Source organism: Hippoglossus stenolepis, chromosome 2 (assembly GCF_022539355.2).
Source record: "Hippoglossus stenolepis isolate QCI-W04-F060 chromosome 2, HSTE1.2, whole genome shotgun sequence".
Classification (NCBI taxonomy): Eukaryota; Metazoa; Chordata; class Actinopteri; order Pleuronectiformes; family Pleuronectidae; genus Hippoglossus; species Hippoglossus stenolepis.
This window is the reverse complement of record NC_061484.1, coordinates 25,530,885-25,547,689: the sequence shown is the minus strand read 5'-3', so window position 1 is coordinate 25,547,689 and position 16,805 is coordinate 25,530,885. Positions and strand designations below refer to the sequence as shown.

At 43.2% G+C, this 16,805-nt stretch overlaps 1 protein-coding gene across 1 annotated transcript in view; it reads right to left on the bottom strand.

Annotated features, from left to right (window-relative positions):
* Positions 1–435: 435 nt before the first annotated feature.
* The window catches only part of LOC118122327, a 30,168-nt gene continuing 13,798 nt past the window's right edge, over positions 436–16,805 (bottom strand). The window contains exons 21-65 of the mRNA XM_047342395.1: positions 16,736–16,757; positions 16,620–16,647; positions 16,457–16,541; positions 16,213–16,359; positions 15,901–16,112; positions 15,320–15,420; positions 15,093–15,211; positions 14,812–14,988; positions 14,698–14,729; positions 14,510–14,607; positions 13,533–13,555; positions 13,422–13,443; positions 13,296–13,323; positions 13,132–13,216; positions 12,885–13,031; positions 12,152–12,363; positions 11,944–12,047; positions 11,660–11,778; positions 11,410–11,565; positions 11,036–11,250; positions 10,789–10,874; positions 10,372–10,508; positions 10,156–10,281; positions 9,884–10,074; positions 9,341–9,429; positions 8,625–8,752; positions 8,385–8,512; positions 8,149–8,266; positions 7,544–7,762; positions 7,271–7,441; positions 6,789–6,938; positions 6,639–6,703; positions 6,415–6,544; positions 6,238–6,323; positions 6,029–6,158; positions 5,266–5,456; positions 4,662–4,752; positions 4,409–4,538; positions 4,134–4,324; positions 3,395–3,556; positions 3,171–3,307; positions 2,927–3,069; positions 2,700–2,794; positions 1,728–2,032; positions 436–538 (exon numbers count right to left, since the gene is read on the bottom strand). Coding sequence (XP_047198351.1) covers positions 436–538; positions 1,728–2,032; positions 2,700–2,794; positions 2,927–3,069; positions 3,171–3,307; positions 3,395–3,556; positions 4,134–4,324; positions 4,409–4,538; positions 4,662–4,752; positions 5,266–5,456; positions 6,029–6,158; positions 6,238–6,323; positions 6,415–6,544; positions 6,639–6,703; positions 6,789–6,938; positions 7,271–7,441; positions 7,544–7,762; positions 8,149–8,266; positions 8,385–8,512; positions 8,625–8,752; positions 9,341–9,429; positions 9,884–10,074; positions 10,156–10,281; positions 10,372–10,508; positions 10,789–10,874; positions 11,036–11,250; positions 11,410–11,565; positions 11,660–11,778; positions 11,944–12,047; positions 12,152–12,363; positions 12,885–13,031; positions 13,132–13,216; positions 13,296–13,323; positions 13,422–13,443; positions 13,533–13,555; positions 14,510–14,607; positions 14,698–14,729; positions 14,812–14,988; positions 15,093–15,211; positions 15,320–15,420; positions 15,901–16,112; positions 16,213–16,359; positions 16,457–16,541; positions 16,620–16,647; positions 16,736–16,757 — 5,634 coding nt within the window. The remainder of the gene's footprint in view (positions 539–1,727; positions 2,033–2,699; positions 2,795–2,926; positions 3,070–3,170; positions 3,308–3,394; positions 3,557–4,133; positions 4,325–4,408; positions 4,539–4,661; positions 4,753–5,265; positions 5,457–6,028; positions 6,159–6,237; positions 6,324–6,414; positions 6,545–6,638; positions 6,704–6,788; positions 6,939–7,270; positions 7,442–7,543; positions 7,763–8,148; positions 8,267–8,384; positions 8,513–8,624; positions 8,753–9,340; positions 9,430–9,883; positions 10,075–10,155; positions 10,282–10,371; positions 10,509–10,788; positions 10,875–11,035; positions 11,251–11,409; positions 11,566–11,659; positions 11,779–11,943; positions 12,048–12,151; positions 12,364–12,884; positions 13,032–13,131; positions 13,217–13,295; positions 13,324–13,421; positions 13,444–13,532; positions 13,556–14,509; positions 14,608–14,697; positions 14,730–14,811; positions 14,989–15,092; positions 15,212–15,319; positions 15,421–15,900; positions 16,113–16,212; positions 16,360–16,456; positions 16,542–16,619; positions 16,648–16,735; positions 16,758–16,805) is intronic.

Genomic DNA, 16,805 nt, shown 5'->3' with positions numbered 1-16,805 from the left:
TGTATTTTATTATTAATCTCATAAAACTCACAGGAAAGAAAGCGCCGTCTCAAGATTGATACACAACAGTGAGGATTACAGCAGAAGAAATGCAGCAGAAACTGTCACCTTCATTTTTTAATATAGTTTAACCTTCATTTCAATAATTAAAACAAATTTAGTTTCAGGGGAAAAAGGTAAAAAGAGTAAAAAATAAGTAAATATAAGATCTTATACATTCATGTAAAAGGGTTGAGAGCAAATATTCTTCCTACTGAGAATAGAATATATTATTTATATATACTGTTTTAAGCAGTGTAATGTAATATGCAGCCATTCTATGACCTCAGCTGCCTCATCATTTATTTCTATATATATAGAGATAAATAAAAACATTATCTCATCATATTTTTCACTCAACCAGTCTGGACTGTGAATTTCATATAACCAGCCGCGTCAGTGGAGGCTCCTCACATCACAACGTGCTGAGAAGCGACGAAAAGCACCAGGAGGACGAAGAGGGAGAAGCCAGCGTCTGCTCGGAGGCGGGAACCGTGGCCTAAAAACAGAAAACACAAGAGATCAGCAGTCAGTGAAGTATTCCTGATTATATATCTAATTTATAATATATTTAGGATAAGAGATAAGATAAAACAGTGTAGCCAATAGTTGAAGTGAGACGATCATAGGACAAGAGGAGGACATTTCAACACCACATCGTCTCTATGATGCTACGTCAGTCGGGCACAGGGACAAACAGCTGCTCTCTGAAGAGGGACATTATCAGAGAACTTCTTCTCCGTGTTGGTGGCTCTTGACCTTTCATCTCTGCGCTGGCCTCTAGTGGAAGTATTGCTCAACAACAACGGCAATGTAAAGGACCAATGGAAGTTTTTAAATGCTGTTCGGGGGTTTAACAGTTTTTTTTAATATTGTTTTAACTTCATCCAACAGTTTCACCGCTCACCTGTGGTGGTAGAAGTCGAAGTGGTGCTGGTGGATCCAGGCACAGTAGTGGATGATGTTGGTAAAGATGAGGATGTGGAGGATGTTGGTAAAGATGAGGATGATGAGGATGTTGGAGATGATGAGGATGTTGCTGATGAGGATGAGGACGTTGGTGATGATGAGGACGTTGGTGATGATGAGGACATTGGTGATGATGAGGACATTGATGATGATGAGGATGTTGCTGAGGATGAGGATGTTGGTGATGATGAGGATGATGAGGACGATCGGCGAGGATGAGGATGTTGGTGATGATGAGGATGTTGGTGATGATGAGGATGTTGGAGATGATGAGGATGTTGATGATGATGAGGATGTTGCTGAGGATGAGGATGTTGGTGATGATGAGGATGTTGGTGATGATGAGGATGTTGATGATGATGAGGATTGATGATGAGGATGATGAGGACGTTGCAGGATAAGGATGTTGAGATGATGAGGATGTTGCTGATGATGAGGATGTTGGTGATGATGAGGATGTTGGAGATGATGAGGATGTTGCTGATGATGAGGATGTTGGTGAGGATGAGGATGTTGGAGATGATGAGGATGTTGCTGATGATGAGGATGTTGCTGATGATGAGGATGTTGGAGATGATGAGGATGTTGCTGATGATGAAGAAGTTGGTAATGATGAGGATGATGAGGACGTCGGCGAGGATGTTGATGACAATGAGGATGTTGATGACGATGAGGATGTTGGTGACAATGAGGATGTTGGTGATGAGGATGTTGATGACAATGAGGATGTTGATGATGATGAGGATGTTGGTGATGATGAGGATGTTGGTGAATGAGATGTTGGAGATGAGGATGTTGGTGATGATGAGGATGACGCGCTGCTTGAGACGGTGGTGGCTGTAATAGGGTTGGTGGTCGTGGTGGCGATGGAAGCCCTCCCACCCGAAAGTCCCAGTGACAAGGTATCAAGCTCTGATTGGGGCCGACTCCTGGTCCAGGCCTTAACCACTGTTTGGTTCTCATAGGACTTCAAATCTGCCACGTTGCTGCCAAGAAGACTTTGAACGTCACTAACGGTCAGATTCTGTGGAGAGAGGAGCAGGGAAATGTTCATCTTGAGTCCAAATGACAACTGGTCACAACTGGCCACTTCTGTGAGTCCACTGTGACCTTGACCTTTGACCTTTGACCACCCAAATCTAATCAGTTAATCTGTGAGTCTAAGTGAACATTGGTGACCAACTCGAAGTGTTATTAAAAGTGTTCTTTGGTCCTATTTGGTGTTTGTGCCAATTCCTCTGTAGGTGTTACTGATATGCCACATTCACAAGAACATGAGGTCACTGTGACCTTGACCTTTGACCTTCAACCCCGGAAATATAATCAGTTTTTTTAAGTGTCTCAGTGAAGGTTTGTGCCAAATGTGAAGAAATCCCTTCAAGGAATTCGTGAGATATTGTGTTCACAAGGGAACACATTTGTTTTTGTCACAGCGACCTTAACATTTGAAATTTATTCTTGACATTTTCCGCTTTATGTAGACGGCAGTATTTTGTCCAGATGCAGTGAGTTACTACAGAAACAGAGAACTAGAGTTCAATAACCCCTCAATAAAAACCTCTCACTAATTCAAAATCTACGGCCCTTAAAAATAAATACAATAACACACACACACACACACACACACACACACACACACACACACACACACACACACACACACAACACACAACACACAACACACAACTGACCGTTACGACGTTCTCATTCAGAATGGTGAAGATGGCCATGTCCATGCTGACATTGGAGTTCACCAAACTTTGGATATACTCAGCCGGAGCGCCCCCTGCAGGACGGGAAAGAAATGTCACTCTCAATTTTTTTTAATTCTGCTGGCACTATGAATGTGTGTGTGTGTGTGTGTGTGTGTGTGTGTGTGTGTGTGTGTGTGTGTGTGTGTGTGTGTGTGTCTTCCTACCAAGATAAGTCGAAATAAGCTGGTAGGTGGTTAAAGGGACGACGGTTGAGCGGGTGGTTATTGTGAACGCTTGTCTGGCGATGGTGAACAGTTCCTCCTTCTTCTCTGTGGTGCAGGTGGTCACATGGAGGGCGTTGGCTTCTCTGCAAGACGCAAATATATGCAGAGTAAGAGACGAGACACGGGGAACAACATTTTCTGAATTAATTTTTTAACTTAAATTCACACGGCCGCGACTTCTTACTTTAGGCTTTGTGTGGAAATGTTTTTCAAAACGTCGACGTCCAGCGCACACAGGTTGGCTCCTCCGATGGTGTCGAGCTCCGCACTGCCGAGGTCGTTCCCTGCGTTACTCAGGTAGTTGGAGATGACGGCCTTGGCCTGGACGAGAAGGAACGAGCACTCATGAGAACACAAGCAATGCGCGCACACATGATGCACAACAAAGTTGTTAACTGGTTTGCTCACCAGGCTCGTGTTCCAGTCCCCATCAGACGAGTCCATCAGAGCAGACAGCGTGTCGACCTCAGTGATGCTCCACTTGCTTATGTCGCTGACGGTGGCCACGCGAGACGCTGGACCCAAGATTTGAACCTGATCCTCTGGGATGGTGGCGTTGTCAGCGTACGCCTGTAAACGTGTGAGAATCAAGAATCAGACTTCATCACCTAATGGAGAATCAGCCACGATGAATTACAACATGAGCATGTGAGCAAAGTGGGCACGTGTTCAGGGCCCTGGAGCCAAGAGGGGCCCTTCACCTGAAGATGTGTCATTAACTCCATCTAGAAGGTTTGTTTGTTTGTAGGATTGCGCAAAAACTACCAAACAGATTACCACGAAACTTGATGGAAGGATGTGATATGAGTCTGAGAAGTACCCATTAAAGTTTGGTGTGGATCCGTAAAAAGTTGCAGATCCAGAACACATTCTTTAACATTGTGTGACAGGACGTTTTTCAACATTGTCTGAATGTTGAATTTCTCAGTAAATAATTCATAGAAAAAAACCTGACATGTTTAGGAGACTGATATTTCGTAGTGTGTGCAATTTGGTGAAAAATCTAGAACTAGTGACTTTAAATGTGGTTTAAAGTCTATGCGCTCTTTACTGATTCTAGTTAGACGTTTGTGGCTCTGTACTAGATTTGATGTTTCTTTACGCTCACTTTAAAAAGGCTTTTTAAAAAACAACCACACCCTCTTACCTCATGCAGCTTTCGGAGAACGATGGCGAGGAATTCCTCATTGTCCACCTTCTCAGTGATGGCGTCCAGGTTTTCTTTAACAGTCGCCGCGCTGAGGCAGCAGTTGAACTGGGTCACGTCGTCATAATCGAAGGGGAACGTGTCTCTGCTAATGGTCACATGAGTGATCGTTCCCGAAGTGCATTCCGATTCTGTAAACACACGAAGATCATAATTAAAATAATAAAATCACGATGAGACAAAACAATTCCAGAGACAATAAACAAGAGGCTGACCTATGGATCGCTTTGTCTTCTTTCTGATGGACTTTCTGATTTGTTTCTTCATCGTCCTCTTCTTCTGTCTGCTCACTCCGTTACTCTTCAGGATTTTCAGGAAGTACCTCAGGAACTTGCGCTTCGTTTTCTGCTCGCAGGAATCAAACAGACGTCTCAGAAACCAAACACCATCAACTTAAGTCCATCACTGAACCTTTAAAGTCACCTCATCCACCGAATAACGACGTTCATGTGTTCACGTGACTCTTACTTTGTCAAATTTATCGTAGAAAGTTGAGGTCATATACAGCGGTATCATGCCGAGGTCCTCCAGAGTTTGTTGATCCCATGTTGACGTCTCTCTGTAAAAGAGAGTGTAAAAAGACGCTATCACACTGAAAAGCAACAGGAAGAAGAAAATCTGTGGACGAGGACCAACAATAAACACAGTGTTTCATCTTTAAAGGTTCAGGGTGTAGAATTTAGTGCCATCTAGTGGTGTAGTTGCATGTTGCAGCTGAAACCCCAAACCTCACCCTCACCTTTCAAACATGAAGGAGAAACTGGAGAAACCTTCAGTTGTCATAAAAACTCAAAAGGTTTAGTTTGTCCAGTTAGGACGACTGTAAAAAACATGGCGGCCTCCGTAGAGAGGACCCACTCCTGATGTAAATATAGAGTGTTTAAATATAAAGTATTTAAATATAAAAGGCCCATTCTTGGATAAATAAAACAACGATTCGTAAACTTTAGATGAAACACACTGGTGAAAACATCGCTGGGATTATTTTATATTCAGTTTCACCCTTTCGCCTCAATCTTACACACTGGACCTTTAAACCCCGTCAGTAAAGAGCTCGTTGCTGTTCACGTACCCGTACGGGGTTTTCCCGCTCAGCAGCAGGGACTGAGCTGCAGAGGCCTGAGCGTCAGTGAGGTCCGGGCAGCTCTTGACTTTCTCCAAAATGGACGGGTCCGAGTTCTGGATGTAGGATCCATCCAGACTGCAGCACATGTTTCCCAACACTATTATGTTATCCTTAGTCAAATTTGTGGTTGTTATACCCTGAGAAAAAAAAGAACAGGATTACGACCTTGACATTTGAAATAAATTACTTGTTAATCATTTTATTTAGTCCTGAGGCAACTTGAATCTCCCATTAGTAAATTAAACAGTATAGCTGACATGCACTGAGGTCCGGAGGCGCTGTATGTGAGAACATGGATGTCCAAGTCAGTTGCTACGGACATTTTCCTTCCTTCTTTGGAAAATGTCTGGGAAATGTCTGAGTGAGCCCATGTGAGAAAACAGCCGGAAACTGGACGGCGAGCAACTGGGTGTGTTTATGACCTTTTTAACATGTGACAAAGGTAAAACTGTAAGAATACAAATATCTCGGGATGAAAAAGACGAGCCGCACACGTAGACAACGAAGACGTCAACTTGGAAAAACAATACGATTTGAGAGATGTCATTAATATGTCCCGCCTCCTGCTGCTCTCCCCAGACGCCAAACCCTCGTAGGAAAATGCCAGGACCTAATATTCCGGACGTTTTCTGCTTATTTGGAAGTACGATGTCTTTAGACTAAACCCTACGATGAGTTTCGATGTTGTGTTTGTTGTTCGCGGACTCACCAGGCAGCTCCTGGCGTTATCGAACAGAGCCGTACGTTTGTAGCTGAGGTCGGAGGAGAAGACGGTGAAGTCTGCGTCCGCCAGCTGTTCAAAATACGACCTGCAGCTGGCCTGTGGCACCAGAGAGTAACTGTAGGGAGAGAGAAACGGAAACAGTGACTAACATGAACTGCAGCTTCGCCGGTTTCTAGCTTTAGTCCAAAACTCACTCGTAGTACAGAAGCACGTCAGGGGGATAGAGGTTGAAGCTGGCGACGTCCGAGTCGTCTTTAATGTAGTTGTACATGCACGTCAGCTGTGGGGAGACAAGGACAGAGTCACTTTCACCTTTACTGAAGCAGGAAGCAGCGATTTCAAGCTTCAAGCTTCAAGGGGACGTCTCTCACCTGAGTCTCCACCAGTTTGACCTTCCTCTTGCCTTTTCTCCGACACGCTTTAACCAGCTTCTTGATCTGCACCTTTTTAACGCTCCTCACTCCAGTGCAGGTGAACCCTTGTAGCACAGAGGAGGACAAACTACACACACACACACACACACACACACACAGTTTGTAATCGTATGCACATACTGAAAATCATACACGATATTTATTTTCCGACTGAAACTCACTTGTTTGCACCTCCCAGCACCGCAGTTGAAGTTTCCACAGCTATGAGACTGAAGAATAACTCCACCTAATGGAAGACACGTGACATGTAATGACCGACAGCAGGCGTGTTGCCTACACACGTGTGTATTTCACATGCTGCGTCGCTCTACCTGCTGCCGCTTCCATTTCTTCTTGTTGAGCTTTTTGATAACGCTGTCTTTGTTGGAGAGGCCCAGCAGCTGAGCTCGAGGGATCTCAGTGGCCATTGAATCCGGAACATTCTCTATGATCGCCTCGCTGTTGCTGTTCACTGCCACGATCTGAGGGGAACACGGGGAAATCACGTCAGTTCACACCTGCCGTTCAAATGTGGCCTGAATGTGTCTGCGGTGAAAATGCAAATAAACACGTACGTCATTTCTGCTCACAAGCCCAATAACCGTGAATCTGTTTCTCCAAATTGTAAATGTGCAGTTGTCTGAACTGCACATTTCAAGACTTTTTGTGCATGTGAGGTTTTGTCTTTCCTGAATTAAGGCTCTCGAGACAGAGGATGTCATATGTGTGATTTCGGACAATATAAATAAAAAGCTGTTTATACTGATCAGCATCTTCTGCATTTATCCTGCGAGCCGAGATGTGACTGTTGTACCTGAGCGACGAAGATCTGCTGGACGATCTGCGGGGCGGACATCAGGTTGACCAGGAAAGCAGAATCTTGAGCCGCAATAATAAGCTCGGAGCCGTTGATGCTGGTGAACACTGTGGTGGGACAACCCACAACCAGAGAGCCCAGCATGATCAACGTCGAAGAGCTGTTGATCTGGTGAGAGGAAGACGAGGGGAACATGATGAAGATGATGATGGTAACATCTCGAATCAAACCACAGTGGAGTGAAGCAAACGGTGACAGACGGACAGTTACCTGCATTTTCCCCGACGACAGAATGGCCTGGATAATGGCCTTGGCCTGACCCTCGTTCCAGCCCATCACTGCGCTGAGGACGCTCAGCGCCGCAAGCAGGTCCTCAGCACTTATTGACTTGAGCTGGCCCATGGACAGGCTGCTGCTCTCGTTGCCGAGGGAAGCGATATTCGCGGCATCAATTTTGTCACCGAAGTTACCCGCCAAAGCTGCAGAGATCTACCATCAAAGAAGAAACATATTCAGAGTGTATTCACTGTACAGGTACAACATGGAAGCTTCAGCACACCTGCAATTCATGTTTTTACAAATTCAGTTATGCGTCATAAACTACACCTCGGTCCTCACCATGGCAACGGGAGCTGGAAGTTAAATCATCGCCCTCCACCAGTTTCAGGCTACATACATTTTCACAGTGACCTTTGACCTTTGCACACTAAAAACTAATCAGTTCATCTTTGAGTCCAAGTGACAACTGGTCAAAAAGGAGCCATCTCCTTGAAGGCAGATTTGAGATGATGTTCAAGAGGCTAAACTCATGTTTTCACCATGACCTTTGACCTTTGACTAACCAGTTAATCCCCTGCTAACACATCATGCTCTACCTGTGGATCCAGGTCTGTACAGATGTCGGTCAGGGTGCTCAGCACTATAACACTCAGCTCCTCAGACAGCTGACTGAACGCTTCCCCAGGAGCGGCACAGCGAAACACCAGAGGCAAACTGCAGAGAGAGAGAGAGAGAGAGAGAGAGAGAGAGAGAGAGAGAGAAGAAGAAGAAGAAGGGATTTAGGGGAGAAGACATCTGGAGGGTCAAACACGTTTCACCAGCTGAGACTCACAGTATGGGGTTGAAGTTGCTGTCCTGCAGATACACAAGCTCGGTGTAGTAGTTGGTGAAGTTGAGCTGAAACACCGAGTTGTTGAAGAGGGCGATGTTCTGCGGATTCACGGTGAACACCTGGATGACCTGCGGGGAGGAGGGAGGGCGAGGAACTGAGCAGCAAATCTAAACATCATCAACCTATCCTCACTTATTTCTTTATTCAACCTGTGTTGTGGTTTAAAAACGAGTTCCGTACCTGCTGTGATCCAAACGCCTGGAGATCGCCCAGAGTGAGGAAAGGAGAGAAGGAGCCGATGTAGTCAGCGAACCAGGCTGTAGAGTTCAGCTCCGGGTCGCTGGAGTTATAACATCTGGGCACCGTCGCTACAGCGGAACATTATAAACGTTTTAATTTGAGAAATTATACTGACATAAGTAAAACTAACTTTACAAATAGAAGAAGACTGATTGAAATGTTTCTGTACGGACCATTTTGTTCAAGTCTGATATTAATGGAAAAATTATTTTCAATACAAAACAATACCAGGGTATCTGTCTTTGTTTCAAATTGATTTTTAGGAGAAACTAAAATATTATTATTTTTAGTCAGTTGATTCATTTTCTGTAGTTTATCCAGGTCCGGGCAAAATAAGTCAAATTGTGGAGTTTATATACTTAAAAATACAGCAAATATAAGGAATAAAATTGAATAATTCTGGGCAATATTTGTCTACATTTAAAATCATTTTCTGGTATGACCATGAAAAAATGATTTCTTCAATCCTATGTAATACTAAAAACATCATAAATTATAAATGTAACCTGTTGTACTTTGCATAAATCCATAAGTCTGTCGGTGGCAGATGAGGGATCAGGTTCATTGATCAATTTATTTCATTTCATTTCATTGTAAGAATTTATTTACCTTATCTCATCTTATCTAATCTCATCTGACTGGATCTGCAGACTGACCTGAGTTGAGGTAGGACCTGATGCTGGTGAACACGTCTCGCCTCACAAAGTCCGCAGCTGTGTAGTTGTAGTCGCCAAGAACCGAGACGCTGAAATAAAACAACAATTTAATCACATTTTATTTTAAAATCACTAGATTGCAGAAGGTAAGAAAGCATATTATTGGTTTCAATACACCTTCATGTTGATCATTTACACCCTAAAGATCTTCACATGAAAAGGCCAGTAGGTGCTTGTAAATGTGTATATTATCTGAAAAAGTAAAATAAAACCCCAAAAGGTTTATTAACATAATGGTATCTAGCTATTACCAGATAGATTTACATGCCACAAAACTGTCTGGAACATTTGTGTTCTCACAAACAGCTCCTCCAGGGAAATGTCCAGACTTCAGTGCATGTCTGAAAGAAGCTATACAGTTTGTACTTAGCCCTTCCAGATAAAAGGGGATATGCAAATGTATATTAAGTTTGTGTTTTTATATGCAATATATACTTATTATTGCATTCATGTATTTTAAAAAGGTGTGTACATCATACGTACAGCTTTTGGAAGGCCACACAGGTGGCGTTGTCTGTGGTGCTGGGGCTGATCAGACTCTTTGTGAGGAATTCATAGTAGTTTTTGAGGCTTCGGTCAAACCAGACGTTGACCTCTGACCTCTTGGAGCTGCTGAGAGCCATCGGCCAGACGCAAGGCAGCGTGGGCCGCCTCACCGCCGCAGGGAGAGACTCCTGTAGCGAATACACACATGCATAAGGTTATATCATAAACTCACTGAGGTTTCTTTGTGTATTTGTTTTTGTGGTACATACCTTCTCCAGGAACTCTGGTGTCTGGCTGTAGCTGTTGAAGAGGACACAGAGCTGCGCATCACTGTCGACGATGTCAGGACGACGGAGGTAATCCCCAAGAGCCGCCGGAGGCATGGAGTTCAACAACTAGGAGAACAAGACGGGAAATAAGTCATTCTCCTCATTTGGTTTCTACTTTCGTCTTCACACAGGCTTCTATCATTACTGGACATCCACCTGTGGCATTTTGTTGTGAGGCATGAGCGACAGGAAGGTGGTCAGGTTGGGGAACTGGAATCCCATGAACCTGCTCTGCAGGAAGCTGTAGTAACTGCGGTTGTAGTTGTCGCCGTAGCATTGGAGAGGTTTTGGTCCTTGAATAAGAGAAAGTGAAAGAGGTGAGTGGGTTAAAACCAGGAGTGAAAGTTTGGTTTCAGAGATGGTGAAGTAAAGGTTTTCAAATTTTAAACGCAAATACAGAGCAACACAGCACAGAGGAAGTTAAGATGAAATAACTGAATACAATTAAAATCAAAACTCTATTTTAAATCCCCGTCCATAAGTGGAGGCTGGTGTATAAACAGATATTAAAAGATAAACGGGCAGATCCAGGATTTCTTTAGTACTAATTTTCTTCCGGTGTGATTTCTTTACCTCTGAGCATCTGAATGATGTTGCTGTAGATTTCTTCCTTCGTCTCATTGCTGAGAGATGAGATTGTTGAATTTAGTTCCATGACTCTGAAAATGAAACAATAAAAAATAAGGCAATGGATCTTTTTTGTTTCTGATATACAGTGGGCTCTAAAAGTCTGAGATCACTTTCCCATTAACTTGACTTTCACTTCAAACATTTGAAAAATTCAGCTAAAGTAAAGTGAATAATAAACATCCCGACATACCCCTGCTCCTCGATGCTGCAGTTCCTTCCGGTCAGAATCGTGAAGAACGATGCAACGTGGCGCGGTAACAGATCCACCAGCAGCGGCTGCAGCCGAATGAGGAGCCACGGCATCACAGCCGAGTCACTCACCGAGTCATTGGACAGGTTTGCTCGATCAAACACAACCTGCAACATGGCCGACCTCACCGGCGGGGGGATCATGTTCACATGGGCCTGCAGAGGAAGAGAACAGATAAAGAAAGATTAAAGGAAACAGGAACCACAGAGAGAAAGACTCTAAAACACTGAGTTGTAGTCTTACTTGATTTCTATTGATTTAAATACCATTTAAAGTTATAATCTCAGAGGATTGTAGGTATGACGCTCACTCACCATGGTAGCAGGTGAGAACGTATCAAAGAAAGCAGCGAGCTGTTGGCTGGGGACGTATTTCATCACCATGTGGACCTGGGCAGCAGATTTGATCTGACCAGGGGTGGAGGACATCTGTGCCAGCTGCAGAACTGTCAGCTGAGGCAACGCTTGCAACTGCATGAGCACAGACATACACATATATATCACATAAACACAAAAAACAGGTTATATAGAAAATAATCAGGAGACTCAATGCAGCAGAAAGTACCGCTGAGAAGTTGGCGTAGAGCATCTGAAGTTCAGGGAACGAGAGGAGGTCAGAGAAACCTCCCAGGTTCTTCTGCAGCCATTCTCCAGAGTTGTTGGTGTTGGAGCTGCAGCTCGGGTCTGAAACACAAAACCAGAAGTTTATTTAAAAAGCTGTTTACAGATGAAGGTCAAAGGTCAAAGGTCCAGGCAAGAGATGCAGCTGAGATCCAAACGTGTCTCATTCATCGCTATGGACTTTAACTTATGTTGCTTTCAAACATTGATCTGAACTCTGACACGTACCTTCAGTGTTGTTCCTGGTCAGGAAAACCTTGATGAAGTGTACGTAGACAGACTTCTGCTTGGCCAAAGTCATGTTTGGCCGGAGCTGACTCAAGATCTGCAGACTGAGTTAAAAACAAGAAGATAAATGCAGAGGGCGACAATATTCTGAAAACTTCATCAGAGCAAAGAGGTTAAAGGTCACAGGAAACGTGTCGGTGCTGCTCACATGCGTTGGTAGGTGCTGCAGTTCAGTCCCTTCGTGACGACACATGACAGGAAGTCCGGGGAAACCGCCGACAGGAGCGGGCGAAGTCGGCGGTCGAACCACAGCTGGATGAGCGCCGGGTGGTTGATGCTGAGCATGTCTAAGACGTCCAATCGGATTTCTCGTATGGAATCCAGAACCATTGACAACGCAGGATTTCTGGGGTCCAGAGTCTAAAAGAAAGGATTTAAAAAACTCTCTCAGTATGATAGACTGTGTATAAATATGGAGGACATGATGATCTATTGGTAAATAAATGCAGCCTGGTCCATGTTAGTGGATGGGACATGGACTAAAAAGTAAAAAGTCATAGTACACGTCAAATAAAGTTTTCTCAAAGATGATCACTGTCATTTTTGTTAACATTTCCAGTAAATTTGGTTTTAATTCGTTATCTGATGATATGAAAACAGGCTGAGACGTCACTACTGCACAGTCTCTGGTTCTAAATTATATATAAAAGCAAGATGGCTGCACCCATATCCAAATTTTAGCTTCATTTTTAGAGGAAGTGGAGATACGTCATCCATCTTTGCAGACAGCTTATGGTCGATACAAAAGGAAATTCATATTTTACCAAATCCAAAAACACACACTCTTGGACACAGAGTTTGATATATTGGGAAACGTTTGTGCATTTTAACAATGTGCATGACTGTAAATGGTACAAATGAGGAGAACCGCTGTGTTGTACCTTGTTGGCGAGAAGATCCAGAGCTCCATTCAGCACCTGGGAGGCTTTGGAGAGGAGAAGCTTCCAGACGGGTCTGGATCCGCTGGAGTTTGACGAGCGGTTACACATCAGCAACGCAGCCAGATGTTCTGCGGTTAGCGCTGACAGCTGTGTGATGGAAGAGCAGGTGAGAAACAATACACCGACAAACAGTGTTTTTATTTTTTTATTATTTTCAACTTTTAGGATCTTTATATCGTAATCTTACCGAGGCACAAGCAAATTCCTCGACGGCGAAGTCACACAGACGTCCCTCCATCTTGCCGCTGGACAGAAGCAGCTGCAGCTCCGTGCTGTGGTTTAAAGGATTTGAGAATTATTATTATATTTACTTTATAAACATGATCATAGTTTGTGTTTTCTGGAGCTCACCTGTTCACTCCACTACAAATGTCGGTTTCTGTTGAGGAAACAAACAGATAAATTAAATCATGTTGATGATAAACATTAAAATATTTAATAACTTTAAACATTTATTTCATATGCAGAGTAACTTACCATTTGTTATAGTTACGCTGCACTGTGGGAAGAAGGTTGAGATGGTTATGTGACTTTTATCATTAAATAATGAGAAAATATAGAGAACATACCAAAACCACATTTACTTACATTTCCACTGTATATGATGCAACCTATAAAGACACAGATCAATGACAGTTACTTCATGGTATAGTTAAAATATACGTATTAAAATGCATTGATGTGAAAATAAAGAAATGTTCCGAGGAAGAAAAGAAAAAAACAGTTTGTTAAGTAAGTTTCATGTACACAGTAAATTGTGATTTCTCAGTAAACATACCTTTTCAGATGTATTTCAAAAACCCAAATGGTTCAGTGTTATACACCAGTTAACTGCCACAGACATTATCTCAATGCAATGAAAAATAAAATAGGTCTTGTTTGTGTTTTTCACAATCCAACTAATGTCAAAGAACAAAGCATCAGATTCAAGAAAATCATTAAACAACTTCTCTCACAGAGAAATGACAAAGAACCGATTGTATTTCATTTAGTCCCACGTTGATATTTACCTCTGTTGGTTTGTTTGTTTGTCAGCAGGATAACGTAAAAACTACTACACAGATTTACACGAATTTAAGTGGCAAGATGGAACATGGGCCAAGAAAGAAGCCACGAAGTTAAGTCACAGATCCAGACAAAAAGTTTGATGCAGGAACATTACGTTGTCTGACATTTTCACTGATTTCCCAGGGAATAATTAATGGGTCTTGGTTAAATAAATAGAGGATCATTTTTAGAGGATCTACGAGTTTGTACATTTTGGTGCAGCTGGATTGAATTTAATAAGAACGTTGGCGGAGGTGTCTGCGCTACTGAGAGGAATTCTAGTTTGAGATTGTGCTTTATGAATTTTTGGGGATAGGATGCAAAAACAATAACAAACAACTGGAATATTTCCATTTCATTGACTTGTGCCGTCATTATAAAAAAAACAGGAAATGTCTTAAAGTAAAAAAGTAGAAAGTAGGAAAGTAAAGTTTGAGGCGATAGGATTAATAAAGTCGGTCACAAAAAGATGAACTGTGTCTGTGTGAGTTAATATGATTTGACAAACTGTTTCTCACCCGGTGGAAGGTGCTGTGACAAGACCACCTTGCTGTAGGTGATGTTTGAAGCTACATCAGGAGAAACTTCAGTCAGGGCCATATCCACTCTGGTAAACCTGGAACACCAACACATGTGGAGTTAACATCACAATGCTTTAATTATTAATCTGAAAACCCCAACATACTGTAATCAGACATGAACTTACAGTGTTTTGTACGATGAGCAGGAAAGATTTCCCTTGAAAAGCAGAGAACACAGATGATTATTTTAAGAAGCGGTGCAAAGGTTTCTGAAGGCAAAGATCTGGGCTCTGTTTTACCTCTTGGAGGAACATGTTGAGGAAGAACATGAACTCTGGAATTTTGTTTTGCTCAGGAGCCTCGGTCAGGAAATCAAACAGCTTATTGATGATGACCTCTTTGTCCAGGAGCGAAGGATGAGTCGACACCAGCAGCTCCGCACTCTGCTTTGGAGTCAGGAGGCGCAGGGCCTCCATCTAAAGAGACACGAAGGAAGGAGGAAAAAGTTTACAACTGCTGGAAATAACAAGGCAATACCGGGATCGGCCAATTCTTTTAATTCTTTGTTGTCTGCCCTTACAGCGTTGAAGCGTGGGTTGAGATCCAGAAGCTCAGCGAGAGACAAGAACGCTGAAAATGGGCCGAGATTCTTCTTCAGCCACTCTGTACTGTTTCCGGAGCCGTTCACACAACCTGGACCTGGAGCAACACGGAGATGAAGAGATGCATGTGAAGGGCGTTAACACATTTCTGTACAGAATATCTGAAAGCAGTCGCAGCTTCATGGTGATTCAGGGCAGCGAGTACCTGAGTGAGGTTGTGACAGGAGAGGGATGATGAAGTTCTTCAAGACCACGTGCTTCTGTTTTAAGGTCACGTGATCAAAATGGTGGATAAACACCTGCAGTCTGATGATAGAATCACACACAGAGATGATTTAATCGAGAAGTGGATTTCCCAGATGGGATCATCACAAGGGTCAAACATCTCACATCAGAACACAGAATCGTTGGATGGAAGAAACACTTGAGACACATCCCTGTTATTCTTTCATCCAAGATAAATTACCTCCCTGCCTCCGCCAACCAATCATGTTTTGTGAGGCCACCGTGACCTTAACCTTTGACCTTTGACCAACCAAATCCAATCAGTTGATATCTGAATCCAACTGAACAATTGTGCCAAATTTGAAAGGATTATCTCAGGGCGTTTTTAAGATAACGTGTTCACAAGGCAACGGTTTGACCTCTAAATTCTAATCAGTTCATCTTTGAGGCCAAGTGAATGTGTGGACTGAATTTAAAGGAATTCCCTCAAAGTGTTCACAAGGATAGGAAGCACGGATGGAAGGACGATCCCATCACACACCTCTATCCCTGATTACTTACATTTGCTGGTACGACTGACAGCTGAGGTTCCTGTGGCTCAGACAGCGCAGGAACCTCACAGACGCAGACGGCAGGAACGCGTCCAGGCGTCCGGAGAACCACTTCCTGATCTCACTGCTGTTCATCAGCTGCTCGTCAGTCAGCAGCGACACTCTGATCTCGCCGATCACATCCAGCACCTCCAACACTGACGGACCCAACATGGTCATCGACTGCGAGCGAGACCGTTTGGTTAAATCACGAGGAACATCCTTCGAACTCATTTCAGGTGTTGAACATTTGAATCATCGTTAGGGTTAAAAAGCGACTCACCGCGTTGGCCAGCAGGTCCAGAGCTGGGTCCAGGACGTTGGAGAGTTTCGTGAGCAGCATCTTCCACAGCATTTTGGAGTGGCTGCTGTTTCCAGGCAGGTCGCACTTGAGCAGAGACGCCAGCTGATTGGCTGTGAAGTTCTCCAGCTGCACGCCAGACACGGTCATTTAGTTTATTTAGCCACAGACAGCAAGTTGCACAAATACCATATACATTTTTTTTTTATTCCAAATTTCGACTCACCTTTGCACATGCATATTTCTCCAGGGTAAAATTACAGGAGACGGACATAGAGGTGTAAGTGTTCAAGTGAAGCTCCAGGTCCGAGCTGAGAAAACCAACAAATACACATCAGAGACGGTTCCAACAGTTCTGCTATAAACATGTAATAATATAATATGAATACCTGTTGACTCGTCTGCAGACGTGTGAGGCTGTGAAAAGAAAAACATCAAGTTAAAACTCTAAAAGAACTTAAAATGATGTCATGAGTGATAAATGGTATAAAAACTGAGTTCTTACCATTGAAGTGAGTAACTGGGCACTGTGGATGAAAGATGAAATACATTTAAAAGAAAATATTGCAAGAATA